The sequence below is a fragment of the Etheostoma spectabile genome, unplaced genomic scaffold (genome assembly GCF_008692095.1).
Source record: "Etheostoma spectabile isolate EspeVRDwgs_2016 unplaced genomic scaffold, UIUC_Espe_1.0 scaffold383, whole genome shotgun sequence".
Lineage (NCBI taxonomy): Eukaryota > Metazoa > Chordata > Actinopteri > Perciformes > Percidae > Etheostoma > Etheostoma spectabile.
The window spans coordinates 358,213-381,494 of record NW_022605597.1 but is presented as its reverse complement, the minus strand read 5'-3'; the positions used below and the strand labels follow the sequence as shown (position 1 = coordinate 381,494).

Below are 23,282 nucleotides of genomic sequence, written 5' to 3'. Positions count from 1 at the left end.
CAGGGAGGACTGTTAAAAAAACAAGGCTGAAAGGCTGAAACCATTAGTGCATGTATAGGACCCCCCCCCCCCCACCCCCCTCACCTCCTCTTTGAGCTGCTCCTCTGTCTTGCCCACCCAGGCCACCTCGGGGTGCGTGTAGATGACCGAGGGGACGCAGTTGTAGTCGATGTGCACGGCGCCGCCGGCCATGCCCTCCACCGTGATGATACCCTCGTCCTCGGCCTTGTGGGCCAGCATCGGCCCGGCAACCACGTCACCGATGGCGTAAATGCTGAGGGAGGAGAGAGGAGAGAGGAGGGAGGAGAGAGGAGGAGGGAGGGAGGAGAGGGAGGAGTGTAATTATGATCAGGTCTTGTGCCCGACTGATGGGGACGTGATATTGATAGTGATTTAGTAAGCGTTGTGTCTATCTGTCTTAATGTTTTTATTTTTAACTGTTTATACTTGTTTCATCTGTTTTTTTGTGTAAAGCACTTTCAATTGCCCTGCTGCTGAAATGAGCTCTACAGATAAAGCTGCCTTGCCTTGCACGGGTAAGTAACGATGACAAAAACTTCTCGTATCATGAGATTGTTGATTATTCTGTAAGTGCTATAATTTGTGCTGGAATCGTTTATCTGTTGTTTTTTTATTAGTATTATTTTAAGTGAGATGAACAAACAGAGAAATGTTTCTTTTTAGATGAAACGGACGTTGACTAAGTTTCCTTTTGGGGACGTCATTTGAAATTGGGAAAAAATTACAAGTTGGGAAAAAAAGGTTATAAAGTGCAATCTATCGCAGAATATTCATCGCAATATGTTTAAAGAAATCACAATATTATCGTATCGTGATTTCCCCCCTAGTCACGTGCTCAATGTTCCCAAAGCGAAAGCCTTGCAACGGCAGGAAAACCCCTGTCGATAAGTTATTAATGAACGTAGACACAGACGGCCTGAGCTGGGGGGGGGGGGTACCTGGGTACTTTGGTCTGGAAGCGGTTGTTGACGGGGATGCGGCCCCGGTTGTCCAGCTCGATGCCGACAGAATCCAGACCCAGGTTCTCCGTGAACGGCCGTCGGCCGATACAGACGAGCAGCACGTCGCACGTCAGGTCCGTTCTCTACGGCCGCCGCCGCGCCTCACCTGAAACCAGACAGCTGTCACCACACGTAACACCACAGGGGCAACGCTGCATCATCCACATTAGGGGTCGATACAGGGTTATACTTGGTGTAACACACAGGGGCAAACAGCTGAATCATCCACATTACAAGCCGGGGTAGGACACACACAGGGCGCAACAAACAGCTGCATCATCCACATTACAGGGGGTAACACACAGGGGCACAAACAGCTGCATCATCCACATTACAGGGGGTAACACACAGGGGCACAAACAGCTGCATCATCCACATTACAGGGGGTAACACACAGGGGCACAAAACAGCATGCATCATCACGTTACGGGGGGTGGGGTAACACACAGGGACAAACCAGCTGCATCATCCACGTTACAGGGGGTAACACAAGGGGCAACAAACAGCTGCATCATCACGTCCAGGGGGTAACACACAGGGTACAAACAGCGATCATCCACGTTACAGGGGGTAACACACAGGGGCACAAACAGCTGCATCATCTACATTACAGGGGGTAACACACAGGGGCACAAACAGCTGCATCATCCACATACAGGGGTAACACACGGGGCAAAAAGCGGATATCACTATACAGGGGTCAAACAGGGGCACAAACAGCGCATCATCACATTACAGGGGGTAACAACAGGGTAAAACCTGCATCATACACTTACAGGGGGAAACAACAGGACAAACACTGCACACCACATACGGGGGTCACCCAGGGGCACAACAGTGCATCATCCACATTACAGGGGTAACACACAGGGCACAAACAGCTGCATCATCTACATTACAGGGGGTAACACACAGGGGACAACAGCTGCATCATCAACGTTACGGGGTAACACACAGGGCCAAACAGCGCATCATTACATACAGGGGGAACACACAGGGGCACAAACAGCTGCTTCAATCACATACAGGGGGTAACACACGGGCACAAACAGCTGCATATCTACATTACAGGGGTAACACACAGGGGCACAAACAGCTGCATCATCACATTACAGGGGGGTAACAACAGGGACAAACAGCTGCATCATCACATTACAGGGGGTAACACACGAAGGGTACAAAACCACGCTGCATCATACACTTACAGGGTGGTAACACAAAGGGCAACAGCTGAATCATCCACTTACAGGGGGTAACAACGGGCAAAACAGCTGCATCATGCACATTACAGGGGGTAACACACAGGGTACAAACAGCTGCATCATCATCATACAGGGGGGGTAACCACACAGGGGCACCAAACAGCTGATCATCTACATTACAGGGTGGAACACACGGGGCACAACAGCTGCATCATTACAGGTACAGGGGGGTAACACACAGGGGCACAAAACAGCGCATCATCTACATTAAAGGGGGGTAACACACGGGGCACAAACAGCTGCATCATCACATTACAGGGGGTAACACACAGGGGCACAAAAGCGCTGCATCATCTACATTACAGGGGGTAACACACAGGGCGGCAACAGCGGCATCCCCAGTTACAGGGGGTAACACACAGGGGCACAAACAGCTGGTCATATCTACATTACAGGGAGGTAACACACAGGGGCACAAACGGGCTGCACACATCATCCACATTACAGGGCGGTAACACACGGGGCACAAACAGCCGCTCAATTACATTCAGTGGGGTGGATACACGGGCACAACAGCGCACATCCCACGTTACAGGGGGTAACACACAGGGGCACAAACAGCTGCATCATCCACATTACAGGGGGGACAATGGATGAACATCGGGAGGAGAAATCTAAATTTTTCTGCCACATATTGCTAATATGATTAGATTGTGTCTACTCAGCTACATATTGCACTTCTACAATCATGTTAAAGAAACAATTCATAAAGGGTACATTATTGAAAAAGGTTTGAGAAGCACTCGAGTAGACAATGCAACTCTTATATTTCAACGTTTAAGTCGTCTTTTTTGACACTTCTGTTGCTTTTCCCGAACGTTTTTGTCAATTTCATCCAAGTTTTGGTCACTTTTTACAGATGTATCAGCTGTTCTTTTCAAAGTTCTTTTATCAATTACTATGAAATTTAATAAAACACCCAAATTCAATGAAAGTAGTGACCTGATTATTTATTTTACTTGTGATGAGTCTTATAGGTAACCACCCACGTCACAAATTAGGTTTTTGATCAAATCTGACCCGAGGACAAAAGGCGGGTTAAGACATTTTTTTACTACTTTCAACACCCTGCAGGAACCCTGAAAATGGACTAATCCAGACTCTGAGGAGCGTGGTACTCACGCCACGTCGATCTTGCCGTCGGGCCTCTTGGTGGCCCCCAGGACTTTGGTGCCGAGCTTGAACTTGAGTCCCTGCTTCTGCAGGACGCGCTGGAAGGTCTTGGACATTTCCATGTCGATGCCCATGCCGCCCACGTGGCCCAGGAACTCCACGGCTGTGACTTTAGAGCCCAGACGCTGCCACACGGACCCCTGCAGGACAAATACTTATAACACACACACACACACACACACACACACACACACACAACACACCACACACACAACACACACACACACACACACACCACACACACACACCACACCCACCACACACACACCCACACACACACACACACACACACACACACACCAAACACACACACACACACACACACACACACACAACCACACACACACCACACCACACACACACACAACACACACCACACAACACATGTCCTGAAATCTGCTGAAAAGGTCGACATTAGAAATCTCATATTTTGAAAAGCGATAACAGGTGACAAAAAAAAAACTTTTTAACTTTGCTTAGCGTAACAGCACAAAATTGTCAAACTCAAAAAAAAAAAGAAGAAGAAGAAGCAACAAACGGACGAAAAAACGTTTAAAAAAAACAAACATTGAAAATGCGTCTAAAATCTTAAAGCTACAAGGAAGTAAAAAACAAAAAAACAAAAAATACCTAGTTTTGATTATTGGGGGAGCCCAAAACAGCCCAAACCCCCCCCCCCCAATAAATGACGCCTATGGATGAAAGCTTTTACCTTTAGGTGCACTACCTACGCCGAATGTAACTAAAAGACTTTTGTCCTGTCTGATGATTGTAGTTGGACTTCTTTAGCTTTAAGTTTTGTCTTTTCCAGTGTGATTTATTTATTATCTGCTTTAGCTTTTCCAGCGTTGCAGACACAGATATGGTGATAATAATGCTCCACAATGAGGTGAAAAAGACGCAAAACTAAAATATAAAAACATAATTCAGACCGATGTGCTCATTGGCAACTCCCTTAACCCTTAACCCTTGGGTTGTCTTCCCGTCAACCACAATCTTAGCCTCCCCCCCCCCCCCCATGTTAAACCCAAAGTCTTTAACATTTCTTTATTTTATAAAATAAAAACTGGTCTACTTTTGGGTTCTACACTCTGATTGGACTACAAACTGGGAACACCGGAGCAGAATGAGGAAGTTCTACGCTCTGATTGGACTACAAACTGGGAACACCGGAGCAGAATGAGGAAGTTCTACGCTCTGATTGGACTACAAACTGGGAACACCGGAGCAGAATGAGGAAGTTCTACGCTCTGATTGGACTACAAACTGGGAACACCGGAGCAGAATGAGGAAGTTCTACGCTCTGATTGGACTACAAACTGGGAACCCCGGAGCAGAATAAGGAAGCGCTGACCAGCTCCACCCCGATGACTCCGGCTCCGATCACAATCATCTCCTCGGGGACCTTCTTCAGGGACAGAGCTCCCGTAGACGACACGACGCTGTCCTCATCGATCTATTAAAAAAAAGAAATGAAAAGATTCAAGACTGTAAAGATGTTTTAAATCAGTAACAGGTTTCATTTTTGCATGTTTTACATGTTAATGTGTGTGAGAAAGTGAAGGATGAAGGGTTCCTTTATGTGCGTGTGTCCCTAAATTCTCCTCGTCCCTCAGAGTTAAAGAAGGTCTTTAAAAGGCCTCTCGGATCAGCTGAAAACGGGGTTGTTATTCTGACACAGTGAAAACTAGTGCTGTCAAACGATTAATCTATTTAATTGCAATTAATCACGTTAATGTCTTAGTTAACTCGCCATTAAAGGCACATTTCTATCTACTCTAAACGTCCCTTGTTGTCTATTTGTCCCGTTATTATTTCTCATTTTAATGCTCTTATCAACATGGAAAAGTGGTCGCATGCCTGTGATATGTTTTTTATTTATTGAACGTGGCATAAAGCCTACTGTGAGGTGTGTGTCACACACACACACCACACACACACACAACCACACACACACACACACACACACACACACACACACACACACACACACACCACACACACACACAACACACACACCACACACACACACACACACACACACACACACACACACAACACACCCACACACACACACACACACAGGTCAAATTTAAAGGATTTAAAAAAGAAAATGTAACTAACGTGGTTTTGATCCGTATCACAAATGTTTTACTGTGAAAAAGATCTCAGTAAGTTTTTGAAACTCCCAAATTGTACAACCCCCCCCCCCCCCGCCCGCCAAATAAAAAGTTGGCTCTACACAATTCACGTGACGCCATTTCCCCCCCCCCCCATTCAAAACGGCAATATCCGCCAAAAAAGCGACTAGATGCAGGTATTTCTGTTAATCGTTAGCGCTTGGATGTATTTTACTTTTCGAATGCAGGACTTGTACTTGACATGGAGTATTTTCCCAGAGTGGTATTAGTACTTTTTACTTCGGTTCTAGGGATTCAAACCCGTACCGTGATGCCGGGGAAGGGCGTGACCTCGGAGCCGGTGGCGATCAGGATGTTCTTGGTGTTGATGACCTGCTCGCTGCCGTCGGCCGCCACGGCCGTCACCTGGTTCTTACCCGTCACCCTCCCGAAACCGCTGACGTGGGTCACCGGGGGGGGGGGGGGTGTTAATGAGACGTTGAGTGAACAGTGAATACAGTAAATTAGAGACGAGGGAGTGACTGAGGGCTGACTTTGTTCTGTTTGAATAGATGTGCGATCCCTCCGGTCAGGGCTTTGACCGCTCCGCTCTTCTGAGCCATCATCTTCTCAAGGTTCAACGTCAGGCCTGAAACTGAGAGGGACACCGAAATCAGCATTTATTACCACAGTTACCATTACAGAGGGGGGGGGGGGGGGGGGGGGAGGGACAATACAGCATAGTATCGCATACTTTCAGTGGTAATGTGGATCGATACACAGACGCCAAGTATGGATCTAATATATATAATATATATAATATATATTATTATGATATAATATATATTATATATATATTAATGTGTGTGTTTTTTTTGTGTGGTGTTGGTCAGTTTGCCATTTGCAGCCATAACATTGATAGTGAGTGAACAAACAGAAATGTTTCTTTTAGATGAAACAGATGTTTTGATAGTTTCCCTTTGGGGACGTTGTTTGAAAAAATTTGAAGTTGAAAAAGGTTAATTGTATATGTTTAAAATTGCAAAAAAATATATATATGTGTGGCTGTGTGTGGTATCGTGATATCGATCGGGAGGCGCCTGGCGATTTCCCCTTACTCATAGTGATGTCATTCGCTCTGGAGTTCCCCTCCATTCCTGCTCTGGCGTTCCCCCTCTCCTTCCCCCTGCTGGGTGTCCCCCCCTCCTCATTCCCCCTGCTCTGGTGTTCCCACTCTCATTCTCCTGCTCTGGTGTTCCCTCTCATTCCCCCTCTGGTGTTCCCCTCTCATCCCCTGCTTGGTGTTCCCCCTTCATCCCCTGCTCGGTGTTCCCCCCTCTCATTCCCCTGCTCTGGCGTTTCCCTCTCATTCCCCTACTCTGGCGTTTCCCCCCCACCTCTCATTCCCACCTACTCGGCGTTTCCCCCCCCTCATTCCCCTGCTGTGGTGTTCCTCTACATTTCCCCTGCTCTGGCTCTCCCCCTCATTCCCCTGCTCTGGCTTCCGATTCCCTCTTTTTCCCCTTCACCCTGCTCTGGCGTTCCCCCTCTCATTCCCCTGCTCTGGCGTTTCCCCCTCTCATGTCCCCCTGCTCTGGGTTTCCCCCTCCTTCCCCCTGCTCTGGCGTTTCCCCCTCTCATTCCCCTGCTCTGGCGTTCCCCTCTCATTCCCCCTCTCTGGCGTTTCCCCCCCTCCTCATTCCCCCTGCTCCGGCGTTTCCAAAGGCCCCTAAACCGGAGACAATAGGAAACACTTCGGACCCGTTTTGGTTACGAATCTGCGGAAACATCGACGCCAACGTTCCTCCGCCTGATTGGGTCCGATCGGTCACGACATCTCACTCTCCGGGACTAAAGCTACCAACGTTACCATGGCTACTACCAGTATACCAGGATGATGATGAGATATTTTATATACACTCAAAACGTCTTTAAAGTCCGGAGAAGTTTCTTACTTTCGATGCCTCTGCTTTCGAAGTCCTTGCCATGAGCCATGTGGTACAGGTAGGAGTTGTTCAGCAGAGCCTGCAGACACAAAGCAGCCAATATATTTCTTTATTTACAGACTCAAGGTCCAAATTAAAAAAAAAAAAATAACAATAAGTTCACTCAACACATTACAAAAGGGGTTCAGACCAAACACAAAAATAAATACATATAGACAAACTGATCCCCAAAAATATCACAAAAGAAACACACATACATTCAAATCTACAAATTGCAATGTCCAATGATTTAAACACATTAACACAGCCGGAGGAAAGTAGTTTTCATATCATATTTCTCATGCAATTTATTGGTTTATGTATCTTATGTTTAACTTAGTGTGTGTGTGTGTGTGTGTGTGTGTGTGTGTGTGTGTGTGTGGTGTACACAACTGTGAACTCAGACTATAAAAAAAATGCTTTACAGGATGTCCGTTTTAACTATTGGATAAATCCTACAGACATGTACGACTAAAGCGTGATTTATGCTGTTAGACATATCCCATCCATACAGTGATAGTAGTATACAGCTGTTAGACACATCCCATCCATACAGGGATAGTAGTATACAGCTGTTAGACATATCCCATCCATACAGGGATAGTAGTATACAGCTGTTAGACACATCCCATCCATACAGGGATAGTAGTATACAGCTGTTAGACATCCCATCCATACAGGGATAGTAGTATACAGCTGTTAGACATATCCCATCCATACAGGGATAGTAGTATACAGCTGTTAGACATATCCCATCCATACAGGGATAGTAGTATACAGCTGTTAGACATATCCCATCCATACAGGGATAGTAGCATACAGCTGTTAGACATATCCCATCCATAAGGGATGTAGTATACAGCGGTAGACTATCACCACCCTACAGGGATGTAGCATACCTGTTAGAAATATCCATCCATACAGGATATAGTATAAGCTGTAGACATATCCCATCATACGGGATAGTAGGATACAGCTGTTAGACATATCCCATCCATACAGGGATAGTAGTATACAGCTGTTAGACATAGCCCATCCATACAGGGATAGTAGCATACAGCTGTTAGACATATCCCATCCATACAGGGATAGTAGCATACAGCTGTTAGACATATCCCATCTAAACAGGGATAGTAGTATACTACTATCCCTGTTTAGATGGGATATGTCTAACAGCTGTATATGATGAAATCTTTTACCTTGGAGGGGATGCAGCCGACGTTCAGACAGGTCCCGCCCAGCGAGGCATTCTTCTCAACACACACTGTCTGTTGAAGGAAAACAGAGATGATGTGAGAAGACCTGCACAGTTTACCATTAAAACATAATGATCATCAGCTGGGATGAAGAGAAAAAATGGGTTAAAGTTTTTCCAGAAAGAGATACACACCAGATGTTAAAAGGAGAAATCGACCGCAGTAGATGTGAAAGAAAGGCATACAACAGTGTGGACTTCACCGGAAAACTGGCTGAATTAACACAACTTTCGTGCCTTTCTGTCACATCTCCAGCAGTCAGAGTCACCGTGTTCACTTGGAAGGAATCACTGTGCACATGGCTATGCACTGGTAGTGACATTTTGAGCATGTTTAGAGGCTAAAAACACATTTATAACTTGCCCTGTTGAAGCCTGACGGGTGCTAACGCTAGCAGGGGGATAACTGGGTGTAGACAGCACCGATTGGTTTCATTTGTCTCTCTACTGACGGCTGTACACATTTTAAAAAGACACAGAGCTACATGTTGAAATCAACCGGAATTCTCCTTTAAAGCTGCCCAATTATAAGTTGAAGGAAATAATGTTACACAGGGAAACAGAGCTTAAAGTTGTGCTGTGGTTGTAAAAAGCTGTTTACTGTCAGTCAGTGTGCGCAACATATCCTGCTGTCTGCAGACATACACGTGACTAAAAACAAAAATGCTTGTGGGAGTTACAGTTTACGCCATTTATTTAAATAAATTAAGTTTCTATCCCAGCAACAACGCAGCACACACACACACACACACACACAACTGTCAAGCAGGCTGTTTTTATTTTTTAAATATTCATTTTCAGAATCATTAATTTGTCATTAAGAAGGATTCTGAAATATCACCACACACACACAACACACACACACACCACAAACACACACCAACAAAACACACACACACACACACACACACACACACACACACACACACACACACACACACACACACACACACACACACACACACACACACACACACCACACACACACACACACACACACACTTTGGTTGTTGAGGCTTACCTTGAAGCCGAGCTGTGCGGCTTTGATGGCGGCGACGTAGCCGCCGGACGCGACCCACCACCGTGACGTCTGCATGAACAGGGGGGGGGGGGGGGGCAACACAGGGACTTAGCCCGGGTTCACAGCAGGGGCATTTGCTACTTAACAACGTAGGCAGACACTTGCATTGGGCTTCGGGTGCAAGATAGAGGCCCAATGGTATAATAATAATAATAATAATAATAATAATAATAATAAACTATATATCACACTCTACTACACTGGCAGACATTGAGTCTTTTCCACCTTTTCATACTAATATCTTAAACTTTCTCCGTGGGGTTTGTTTTACAAGGTGCACTGCCACACAAAACCATTTTTACTTGCATTTTTTGTTTAAATATGTCAGGTCCGTGTGTGTGTGTGTGTGTGTGTGTGTGTGTGTGTGTGTGTGTGTGTGTGTGTGTGTGTGTGTGTGTGTGTGTGTGTGTGTGTGTTGTGTGGTGACTGTGAAGATGAGCTGCTACCTCCTCTGTCAGCTCTAGCCAGTGGAAAGAAATAAGAGGAGAAATCGGGCCAATCACAACAGCTGGTCAATGTGGTCTCATGTTGCCTGAGCTCATTAATATTCATGAGCTGGGTAAAGGATGTCGATAGCCGGGCTCTCATTGGTCAGTCTGATATTAATCAGCCGACATAAGGATTTCCCCGAACTATCGGCATTTATAATAGACAATAACATTTTTTTTAAAAACACCAAGTAATGGAACAAGTGTGGCAGGGCACCTTTAAGTCGAATTCAGCATTTGATTCTTAGCATAATTAATTAATGCCATTTAGGGCTTCCTGTTTTTAGGTTTTAAAAAAGTGGTCTTACTTGCTGCTTTGTCGGCGTAGGTTCTGACGGACAGCGCCGAGGCGCCGTGCAGCTTGCAGGGCAGGTGGTGGCTCCGCTGGGACGCAACACAAGACAGACACACAACAATCACTACACAACAACAGTGGTTCTCAACCTGGTTTGGGACATTCAGTATCCAGGGACCAGGTTTTGGAAAAATTTAATCAGGATCAAATTGAGCCGGATTTGGAAATCCCATGTTTTGTTATTAAGGATCACCTGGTCCAGCAAACTGTTGTACCAGGGTTTTTTTTGTTTTTTGTTTTTTAATTAACCCTTGTGTTGTCTTCCCGTTGACCCGAAACTTTGTGTTTTTCTGGGACGAAATTTCGACGTTGATATTTTTCCCTACACTTCAAAGTTTTTGTAGATTTTTTCCCCAATTTTTTGTCACTTTTACCAATTTTTTTGTCACTTCTTTTGTAACATATTTTGTCATCTTTGGCGATTTTCCCGATTTAGTTTGGTTACTTTTTTTCATCTTTTTAAATAAAATGTTTTTGTTGAATTTTTCCTGCTCTTTAGAACATTTGTCACTTTTTGTGACATGACTGATTCCACCCAACGCTCTTTGCCAAGTACAAATCTCTACTTTCATTAATTTTGGGTCTTATTCTATTTTATAGCATTGTAAAACAAAGTGAAGTGTTGTTGAAATAGTGTTGAGTAAAAGTTGACATATTCCAGTCTGTGATTATCATCAACATCCATTCCTTTAATTTTAGTCTCAATAATTCCTAATTTCTGCTTTTCTAACTCAAACATTAGGTATAATTTCCTATAAATGAGCTTAATTGACCATAAATTCCAAAAATAACTGTAACACTAAAGTTAATAAGTTAGTGTTAAATGAAAAAAAAAAAAAAAAAAAAAGCATCAAGTGTTGAAAACAGGGACAAAACCGTAAGAAAAAGTTGATAAAAAGCAGACAACACGAGGGTTAAAACAACATTTTCAGAGTAATGAATTAGGCGGAAACGTCAAAGCAGCCAAACCGGTTCCCCTCGAAAGAAGAGATCTCTGTTCGGGGTCTGACTCACAATTTTGCTTCGAGGACTTTTTGTAATTTAATTATTTGAGGAATCGTTTCAGCCCTAGTGTTAAATGCCATGTAATTAAAATATTAACCGGGGGAAGTCTCAGACTCAACAACAGCTGCTCAGGATTTGTTTTGGGAATTTCCTTCAATGTAATTTCCTTGTTCCTTGTGTTTGTAGAAAGCAATGAACCGTTTTTTTTTGGGGAGAGATGTTACGTCCGATTTAAAACTGTCTGCATCACATTTTAGAAATTAAAAACCTGATTTGAGATCAAACTTTATTCATCCCGGGGAACGGTGTTGTGCAGCCGTGGCAGAACAAAAAGGGGAAAGAGTGCAAATAACGAATGTATAAACAATAAAAGATTTTTATAAAAAGGAAAAACAAAATGTAAACAATACCAGAAAGGTAAAAAGGTTAAATTTAACAGAGAGCTAAAGTTAGATGGAGAAAAGAGGGAAGAGGAAACAGAAGAATTGAAGAAAAGAAATAAATGGAAGTAAGAAGAAACAGAGAGGGAAAGTTCGAAGGAAGAAATTAAAAAAAGGTTTGAAGGCGGGAAGAAAGAAAGTAAATAAAGGAGGAAAGAGAGACGATGGGTAGGGGTGCACCGGCCCGATATCGGCCCCGATAAAACAGCTGGGTCGGAAAAATAAACAGACCCACAAGCCGATCCCTTTTTTCCTCCGTCACAGCACATCCTGCGTCGCATCTTACATCACATCCTGCGTCGCATCCTGCGTCGCATCTTACATCGCATCCTACGTCGCATCTTACGTCGCATCCTACGTCACATCTTACGTCACATCCTACGTCGCATCCTGCGTCGCATCCTACGTCACATCCTGCGTCGCATCTTAAATCACATCCTGCGTCGCATCTTACATCACATCCTGCGTCGCATCCTGCGTCGCATCCTGCGTCGCATCCTGCGTCGCATCCTGCGTCGCATCCTGCGTCGGCCTCGATAAGACAGCCTACGTCGCATCCTGCGTCGCAGCCTACATCGCATCCTGCGTCGGCCTCGATAAGACAGCCTACGTCGCATCCTGCCTCGCAGCCTACGTCACAGCCTACGTCAGCCTAGATCACATCCTACGTCGCAGCCTACGTCGCATCCTTTAGCACAGCCTACGTCGCATCCTGCATCGCAGCCTGCGTCACAGCCTACGTCGCATCCTGCGTCGCAGCCTACATCACATCCTACGTTGCATCTTACGTCGCATCTTACGTCACATCCTACGTTGCATCTTACGTCGCATCCTACGTCACATCCTGCGTCACATCTTACATCACATCCTGCGTCGCATCCTGCGTCGCATCCTGTGTCGGCCTCGATAAGACAGCCTACGTCGCATCCTGCTTCACAGCCTACGTCGCATCCTGCTTCACAGCCTACATCGCATCCTGCGTCGGCCTCGATAAGACAGCCTACATCGCATCCTGCGTCGGCCTCGATAAGACAGCCTACGTCGCATCCTGACTCGCAGCCTACGTCAGCCTAGATCACATCCTACGTCGCAGCTTACATTGCATCCTTTAGCACAGCCTACGTCACAGCCTACGTCACATCCTGCGTCGCATCCTGCTTCACAGCCTACATCATGGCCCTTGTAACCGAGTGAAGACGCGAGCTTACTTGAAACCGAGGGTTTATGCATAAACATTGCGCAACAAGCAACAAAGGCTGCCGCATGGAGCAGAGAGAAGTATTTTGGCTTAAATAATTGATTTTAAAATTACGACAGTCTTGTTTTGTGCTCCATACATTCCTGTACATATATACTTGCAACCATGTTCTTAATTGAAACTTTTTAAAGTTTTAAGTAGGGCCAAGGGCTCGGGGTAAGATAGAGAAATCGGATTCAGCCTTAGTTTCTTCCACCAGGTATAAGGTTAAAGGTAAACAGAGTATTACTAGTTGAACACAGTATCGGGTATCGACAGATACACAAAGCCCAGGCATCGGTATCGGGAGTGAAAAAGTCGGATCGGTGCATCCCTAATGATGGGGATAAAAGGGAAGAAGAGATGAAAGATGGGACAAAATAAAGACAGATGAGTGACGTTGGCTGCTAAAACAGTATCTATAGCAACTGTTAGCTCTCAGCTAGGACACGTTCATCGGTCTGAGCTGCGCATCAAACCTGAAACTCTTTAAATGTGATTATATATATATATATATATATATATATATATATATATATAAAAAACTATAATGGTGAATACACATATCCAAAAGAGAGAGTAATGTGTTATTTTGGCTCATGGATCTGTGATACGACACGGCCATAAGTGGCTGAGCCTCTGACATAAGCTCACTCAGAGTTAGCATTAGCTCATAAATGCTAACTAGCTTAGCGTGCTAACATGCGTCGTAGGGAGAGAGCTGTCAACTGTAACGTCGGTTAACGTTAAGTTTACGTTACATATATCGCTTTAAGCGTCATAGGAAACCATTAAACGTAGCATACAAATATCATAGTTAACTTTTTGAGTTAAGTTGACAGTTAACAATTTAGAGACGAAGTAGCAAACACTGACTTACGTTAAGGTTACCCGTTCTCATGATGGGCACCAATATTCAACAACAAAAGTCATAATTTTATTTTTATTGTTTTCTTTTTAAGTTTTTTTTCGAGCCGAATTAACAAGGGGAAGTTAATAAATTAGATAATGTATTTACTACATATCATAGGACATAATTATTTCGCCAATATCCACAACAACTTAGATTCGCCCTTTTTTCCAGTGAAGTCTGGCGTTACGTTCTTTACGTACGAGTTCTCTGTTAGCTGTTAGCCGACATGCTAGCCAGGCCCGGCCCACAAGTCTAAAACTACCAGTTTCTCCAGGACCAACAGCCAGCGGGTCCAGCTAGAAGCAGCTCCGGATAACACATGGTGGTTGGTATGTTCATATTATCCGTCCTTACCGTGGCCAAGGAGCGGTATAACTGCGTCCAGCTCTGCATTTTGTCTGCGTCCCCTTGCCGGTTCTGTAACCTACAACAGGCCGATCAAGCCAAGGACTACTGTCACTGCGCAGGCGCAGTACCAGGCCGACGACTTCTTTAACTGTCTATGACGAAAACACGCCCTGAGTCGCGTCCATTTGACGTCCACGATTGCGAAAGTTGGCTGAAACCAGTCTGGCGGCCTGGCTCCCATAACAAAAAGGCAGCTAAAACTGTCAGCATATGGTCCTCCTTATCTTTCTAATGACCTTTAAGCTTCCCCTGGCAAATTGTATTGCATTATTATGTTTTTTTGTGGTTGTATTTTTTACTTTGGTGTGTTGTTGGTGTTCCGTTTTGTATTTTTTGCAATAAAGATGGCATTTAAAAAAAAAAAAAACAGTCTAGCCTAATAGTGAAGACTTTCAAAAGCACCTTATGTCTTTTTATTACGGAGAATATGTATTAAAATAAAGTATTTCTGATTCTGAGAGTCTTGTTTTGGAGGAACATGTAGTTTGGTCTGACGTAATGTTGCTGTTGACATGCAGTATATGTCCCTGTAAGACAAAACAAAACTGCAATATTCATGTAATAAAACTTTGATAAGAAAGTATTGTAATACACACACACACACACACACACACACACACATTTAGGACAGTATGTGCAGAAGACAGGATAACAAACACCAATAATGTCATAAATAAACGAAGTGACAATGTACAGCTACCCCGGTGATGGGGCAACTGGTCACAAACGCACATTCTTATGCACAATAATCCATTCTTTAATCTTTAATTTGATATGGAAATTGACTGATTGTGAAGTTCTGATACAGAGAAACTGAAGGTGTGAAAAGATACCCGCTCTCCAAAACTTACATTACTAATATAGACTCTATATTATTAATAATAACACACAGTTTATTGTTACTAGACAGGAAGGAAGTAGCCTTATATAAGACGCTACTAATAGGATTTTGGTTCTATTGTTTAATTTACTGTGTCCAGTGTTGCATTTATGGGCTAATGTAAAAAAAAAAAAAAAATGGATTTGAGCTCTTGAGTTTAAAAGTCAGGCTTTTTCTCTCAGAATTCAGAGTTAAAACTTTTCTTTTAACTTTGAAAGTCTGAATTTTTCCCGTGACTCTAATACTTTCACGTGCGCATTACCACCAAAAAAGAAATGTATTGTTTTCATTTCAGCTAGAGAGCTTTCTGGAGACCAAACATCGACCCAAAGAATCCTGCAGAAATTTAAAGGCTTTTAAAAAAAAAAACCAAATACTTTATTGCAAGAAGAAGAAAAAGTACACTGTGTGCAGGTAAAGCAGTATGGAAGGGATAATGTGGAGCGAGGTGGTTGTTACAGCGAGTACTACCCCAACAGGGGGGTCCGGTCTTGAATCAGCCTGAAGGTACATGTACAGTGGGGAGAACAAGTGTTTAACCCTCGTCTGGTATTCAGGTCAAATTGACCCATTTCAAATTTTTGTTAGAAGAATAAAAATGGTCCAAGTTCCATGTTTTCTACCTTCTATCAGCGTCCTTTCCTTATTTCCTGAGATAAACATGTATTCCTGACTCAGAACATTATTCTGGATATGACACTTATGTTGTTTCCATAGTGGATTTTTAACATGAATTATAACCTTATGATAAAAACCCCACTTCCATGTTTAATAGTGTGCTAGTAGAGACTGATGCATTCCCTAAACATAGATGTCATCTCAGCTGTTGGAAACTGAGATAAAGACAATATTTGTTAATAGATTATGAAGTAAAAGTTAATTTCAGAATTGTTTTTAAAACCCCAAATACGTCCCGGGTCAGTTTGACCCGAGGGACCCGAGAGGGTCCCGGAGGTGGAGACACCACCAGGGTTAATACACTGCCGATTTTGCAGGTTTTTCTACTTCCAAAGCGTGTAGAGGTCTGTAATTATTTGTATCATATGTACACTTCAACTGTTAGAGAAGAGATCTAAAACAAAACTTGTTCTCCCCACTGTAGGTCACTATCACTTAGACCTAGAGACTTAGGCTGAATCCCATTTCTCTATCTTACCCCTACCCCTTACCCTTCCTCCTACCCCTTGGCCCTTGAAATCAAGGGGTAAGGGCTAGGGGTGAAAACATTCCCTTACCCCTTGGCCCTTACCCCTACCCCCTTGGCCCTTGGTCCTTACCCCTACCCCTTACTCCTTGGTCCTTACCCCTAACACTTGGCCCTTACCACTACCATTATATACTTGGTCACTTACAGTACAACCCTTGGCCCCTACACCTACCCTTAATACTTGGACCCTGGTCCTTACATACCCTTACTCCTTGGTCCTTACCCCTAAAAATTTGGACTTACCACTAACAACTATACATTGCAAGTGGTCATTACCAGTGGACCTGGACTAACCCTACCCATCTGGCCTTACCCTACCCCTTACTCCTTGGCCCTGGGGGTTTTTTTGGGGGTTGTTGGGTTTTTTGGTTTTTTTTGGGGTTTTTTTTTTTTGTTCTTTTTTTTTTCGTTTTTTCTGTGTTTTTTTTTTTTCTTTTTTTTTTTTTTTTTTTTGTTTGTGTGTTTTGTTTTTTTTTTTTCTGGGTTTTTTTTCTTTTTTTTTTTGGGGTTTTTTTGTTTTTTTTTTTTTTTTTTTTTTTTTGTTTTTCTTTTTTTTTTTATTTTGTTTTTTTGTTGTTTTTTTTGTTGTTTTTTTGGGGGTTTTTTGGTTTTTTTCCTTTGGGCTTGGGCGTTATCTACCCCCTTACCCCTGGCCCTACCTACACCTTGGCCTTACACCTTACTCCTTGGCCCTTCCCTACCCCCTGGTCCTTACCTACCCCCTACTCCTTGGCCCTTGGTTCTTACCCCCCCCCCCCTGAAATGGGACACCACTTGGTTTCATCACCATACGGAATTGACACAAACTTCCAAGATGGCGTCTCTGTCTGGCGACTGTGTGGGTTTGGACATCAGTGTCAAATGCATATATATTATATATTTTACGTTCACGTTGGTGGTGCAGAGGCAGATGTTATCTGTGTAGTACTTAGTCTGTTTGCAATACACACACACACACACACACACACACACACACACACACACACACACACACACACACACACACACACACACACACACACACACACACACACACACACACACACACACCACACACACACACACACACACACACACACACAACACCACACACACACACACACACACACACACACACACACACACACACACACACGGTGTGTTGTGTATCTGTTTCAGTTTTCATTGTTTTGAATGTCATTAATGTTCACAAAAACATTTAGTTAACAGAAATCTGTCTTTATTGCTGATAAATTAAACTTAACAGGCAAAAACATTACATTAAACATATTGTGTTACAGAACCATTATCAACCATTAGACCCGTAACTTACATGTCACACACATCAAAAGACTTCAAATGTGTAAAACTAAAAAAATAAAACACACAAGACCACAAACGGACAGACTTCTCTGTATTTATGCTTTTGGGACGAATCCCGCAAGGAAACTGAAATATCCAGCAGCAGTTTTAGCAAAAATACAGTATAGAAGACAATATAAAGATAACAATAATAACAGTAATAATAATAATAACAATAATAAGAACCTGAACAACCACCTCGCTCTATATTATCCCGCTTATTACACGCCTACTTACCAAATAAATCAATAATTTGACGCAAAATATTGATTTACATACGATAATATTGCTTCCGCTAAAGAAAATAGTCCGTTGCGTCTCTACAGTTGGACTCATGCGTCCATAGCAACGTAAACTCTGTAGTTATTATGCAACCCCCCCCCATCTGTCACTCAACACCACAGTGTTGCCGTTTCTCCACTGCATGGCATCTACTCGCCTTTTTTGGTTTTCCATTATGATCAAAAGTCCCTGGTACCTGGTACTTTATGTAGTTCTACCTCAGTCGAGGTTCCAGTCTTCCTCCTGCAGCAAATACATTTGCCCCCGGTCCATGAACACATGTTACCCCCCCCCCCAGCCCGTGGTAGCCGTATGTTTTATGAGTCAGTCTGTGCTGCCGTGCTATCACTAGCTATCGCTAGCGCGTTCCATGGTGCATTTATGTGCAAGTCGGTAAACTTATGTGGCATTCAATTGCACTTTGATAATAAAGAAAAACAACCTCAAACTCTAATGGATCCCACTGACTCCTACACACCGGACATTCAAATCACCCCAACATCAACAGGCGCAACATACAATATACACATCGCATCATCCTGAACATGTCGAAAGACACTCAGAGGATTTATGGAATAGTTTAAATAAAATCTCAGTAGAAATCTGCACTTTAGAATGTAACTGTCACTTTTTTCAGTGCTGCCTTTTACGATCAATTCTAATGTTCAATGATTTCTTCTCATTTGTCTTTAAATTGAATAAGCAGTTGTTGTATTTTAGCAAAATACAGAAAGCAGCAGAACTGATTACACCCTAATATTGGTGTATTTCGCTACCCAGCACAGTCTGTAGGGAGCTGGGTAGTGACCAGGGGTCGCCGGTTCAAGTCCCTGTACGGAACAGTACGGAGTGTGGATTGGTAGCTGGAGAGATGCCTCCTGGGCACTGCCAGGTGCCCTAAAGCAAGGCACAGTACCCCCCCAAACCGCTCAGGGTGCTGGTCCAGCACTGGCAGCCACCCCCCCCCCAACTCTGCATGAATAGGTTGTGTGTGTGTGTGTGTGTGTGTGTTTCAGGCCTGTGTGTAGTGATTACTAACAGAGTGTAAACAGTACAAATTATTATATTAATAGTAAGTAATACCTTCATCGTGCAGCCCTGGTGTCTAGCTGATCAGTGTGGTCCCGTCAGTATTTTCATTCTGCTGGTGGAGAGTCGGCTGAGGAACTACATCGGCAAAGTGGACCGTAAAGTGTCGTCTCAGACTACTAGGGTCTGCGAATCTTCTCTCGCACACTGAACATCCGTACAACTTCTCCCCGGTGTGGACGAGCAGGTGGCGCTTCAGATGTTGCTTTAGGGAGAATCTTTTGTCACAAAGGGAACAGTTAAACTGTTTCTCCCCCGTGTGGACGGTCAGGTGGCGTTTCAGAGAGCTACGGTCTGCGAATCTTTTTCCACAAAAAAAACAACTGAACGCTTTCTCGCCTGTGTGGGAGAGCATGTGTTGCCTGAGATGTGCATTTCGAGAGAATCTTTTACCGCAAAGTGAACAAATGAATGGTTTCTCGCCGGTGTGGACCGACATGTGACGTCTCAGATTTCTAGAGTCTGCAAATGTTTTATTGCAAATCGAACAAGTAAATGATTTCCTCCCTGTTTGGGTTGTCTGGTGTTGACCCAAAGCGAGACTGAATCCAAAGCTGTTTCCACCAAAGCTTCCAGAACATTCAGAGAAGCTAACGGACGTGGTTCCAGTGTTACACCCTACATCACTTACAGCTACTGACTGAGGATCCCTAGTCTCCTGCCAGTCACCATTGGCATCGGTCTCAGATTCAGGGGAGTCTGAAGTCTTGTCACAAGTAGCTGGTTGTAAAGGACTATCTGGATTTGAGTTCCTGGCTGGTTCTGGTCCTCCCCAGTCCTCTCCACCAGCTCCTGGTCTCTCTGCCTCTCTGTGAAGCTGTGAGGACTGATCTTTCTCTTCATCATCTTCTTCACTCATCACAGTGACAGTAGTGAACGGGAACTTGATATCAATATCCAGCCCTTGAAGCTGCTCTCCCTCCTGACTGGTCCAGAGTTGCTGCTGTTCCTCTTTAATGTGTGGGGGGTCTGGGTGCTCCTGGTCCGGATTGGAGCTCCACTCCTGCTGCTCAGGGGGAACCTCTGCTTTAAACACCGACAGCTGCTGGACGTCTGAGGAGAAGAACATTATAAAGAGCATCAGGCAGGAGATCATGGTGGATGAATGGGTCATGAGACTGGGTTTGCAGCTCATAAGAAACCTAACTACACATTCAGCTGACTCATTATGTTCACAGTTTAGTTAGGTTTAGGCAACAAGTGGGTACCAATAGCATAGCAGAGAATGTAATAACTCCTGCTTGACATGACATTTCACTTGCACTACACCACCTAGGTTTTTTTTAGTAGAATGCGCAAACAATCATTATAAGCGACCCGAAGCATACATAGAGTCTATATGTAAATATATATTTTTGTCGCCACACGTTTATTCACTTGTTGTTCATGTGCTAGTATTACTTGCCTGACTCACTTTGTAAATTAAAATAAAATAAATTTAAAAAAAAACATTATATTTTGATACATTTGAATTGCCATCTGTGTTTTTATCTTCGCATAAATGCTAAGTAAAAGGTCGAGAAGAAGTAAAGGTACCAACCTGCTCTGTGCAGCCGGAGCTGAGGGCTGAAAACAGCGTCCAGTCGTTTCCGTTGGCGCTCGTGCTCCTCTTTTGAACGACCCAGTTCCTCCTCGTACTCTGCTATCGTTCTTTCAAACAGCCCAAATATCTCTTCAGCAGCCGCAGTTAGTCGCTGCTCCACCAGCCCTCTCAGCATTTGGACTTTAGACATTTTCACACGACGACAGAAACTTTTCCTCAAGAACAAACTCCGTTAAAAAGCCGTTCGCGCTCCGTGACCAAGTGGCCAAATTCGGGCTCCGTCTATTTCCTGCTACGCTAGCAGCAGTTAGCATTCTTGGCTAACGGAGACGTGCCTGAGGTAAAAGGTCGTGAACGTTTACACAAAGTCATCTTGAACAAGTTCATCCAAACATACGGGCCCTGGGGGTCGCCCCCGGTTGTATCCATACACCGTTAATATTAATATTAATATAGATATATACAGTCTATGGTCGTATCTGATGAGCTACCAGACGGAAAGAGCAGGACCGGAAACAAGACCAGACTCCAAGTTGCTCAAGTTAGCCACGGTAAGTATAACTGCTTCCGGTGCAACTTCTTCAAAATAAAAGTTCACATTTGTCTCATGGCTTTCTGGCATTTTCATGCTATGCATCCTGATAAAGTTCCCTTGGCCTTTGGAATTCAAATACCCCCCCCATGACTTTATGGGAAGTTGCCCCTGTATTTTAACATAGGGGGGTGTATACTTATGCCCCTGTATTTTAACATAGGGGGGTATACTTATCCCCTGTATTTAACATAGGGGGTGTATACTATGCCCGTATTTTTAACAATAGGGGTGGTGTATACTAGGCCTGGTTTTAACATGGGGGGTGTAACTTTGCCCCTGTATTTAACATGGGGGGGTATACTTATGCCCCTGTATTTTAACTAGGGGGGTGTATACTTATGTCCTGTATTTTAACATAGGGGGGTGTATACTTAGCCCGTATTTAACATAGGGGGGGTGTATAATTATGCCCCTGTATTTTAACATAGGGGGTGTTATACTTATGCCCTGTATTACATAGGGGGGTGTACTTATGCCCCTGTATTTTAACATGGGGGTGTTGATACTTATGCCCCTGTATTTAACATAGGGGGGTGTGATACTTAGTACCCTGATGTTAACATGGGGGTGTTATACTTATGCCCCGTAGTTTAACATAGGGGGGTGTATATTATGCCCCTGTATTTTAACATAGGGGGTGTATACTATTGCCCCGTATTTAACATAGGGGGGTGTATACTTATGCCCCTGTATTTAACATAGGGGGGTTGTACTATTATGCCCCCTGTATTTTAACATAGGGGGGTGTATACTTATGCCCCCGTATTTAACATAGGGGGTATCTTATGCCCCGTATTTTAACAGAGGGGTGTATATGTTTTGGCCCCCTTAGTTACATAGGGGGTGTATACTTATGCCCCCTGTATTTTAACATAGGGGGTGTATACATAGGCTAGCATAGCTTTAGCTCAACAGTCTGACCAATAACCATTTATAAAATTACAATTTTGCACAGCTTAACTAAATAAACAATTACCATCAACAACCACACCCCGTAGGACCTTAGCTAATGTTTACAAAGGGGTTTTTATTGACAGATTAAAAAAATAAGAGCACAAATCCCCGGTAGCCTAATGTTAACGAACGACGGGAATTTCCGTTACAGCGTCGTCCTTTATCATGCTAGTAATTTAACAAAGCACCATAGTAGATTAAGACAGAAGGATCCTTTTAGTTTCTGTATCATCTTAAAATCAGAGAAACAGTCTTTCAGTACTGTTGGCTCAGAAAGGGCAAGGCAGCTTTATTTATTTAGCATATTTCAGCAACAGGGCAATTCAGTTCTTTACATACAGTAAAACATTAAAAGGTGCAGTAGGTAAGACTTATAAAACTAACTTTGTGTCATGTTTGCTGAAACTGACCCAATGTTCCAGTAGAACTACATGAAGCAGGTCATTACAAAACATCCGGCTCCTCTGACGCCCCCTACAGCCTGTAGTGGGATCTGAAAAAAATCCACCGCCCCCTGTTCAGATGCACCAATCAGGGCTGGGGCTGGGGCTGGGGCTGGGGGGGTGGGGTCTAACTGAATGTCAATCGTTGCTAATGCACACATTCATTCTCCCTCTTCTACAAGACTGTTTGGGCTTTAGCAGGAT

General features: G+C 43.8%; 2 protein-coding genes across 2 annotated transcripts in view; both read right to left on the bottom strand.

Annotated features, from left to right (window-relative positions):
* Positions 1-14,809, bottom strand: part of dld (deltaD) — a 17,426-nt gene extending 2,617 nt beyond the window's left edge. Inside the window, 12 exon segments of the mRNA XM_032511545.1 lie at positions 85-274; positions 960-1,105; positions 3,376-3,597; positions 4,812-4,913; positions 5,905-6,048; positions 6,132-6,232; positions 7,533-7,602; positions 8,762-8,830; positions 9,839-9,890; positions 9,892-9,916; positions 10,695-10,770; positions 14,691-14,809. Of these exon segments, the coding sequence (XP_032367436.1) occupies positions 85-274; positions 960-1,105; positions 3,376-3,597; positions 4,812-4,913; positions 5,905-6,048; positions 6,132-6,232; positions 7,533-7,602; positions 8,762-8,830; positions 9,839-9,890; positions 9,892-9,916; positions 10,695-10,770; positions 14,691-14,729 (1,236 nt within the window). The 5' untranslated portion in view covers positions 14,730-14,809.
* Positions 14,810-19,559: 4,750 nt separating this feature from the next.
* Positions 19,560-21,613, bottom strand: LOC116686523 (zinc finger and BTB domain-containing protein 17). Its single transcript, XM_032511541.1, has 3 exons — positions 21,084-21,613; positions 20,139-20,596; positions 19,560-19,748 (listed from the first exon to the last, which is right to left on the bottom strand). The coding sequence occupies exons 1-3, from the start codon at positions 21,274-21,276 to the stop codon at positions 19,560-19,562; spliced, it is 840 nt and encodes a 279-aa protein (XP_032367432.1). The 5' UTR covers positions 21,277-21,613.
* Between the last annotated feature and the right edge of the window lie 1,669 nt (positions 21,614-23,282).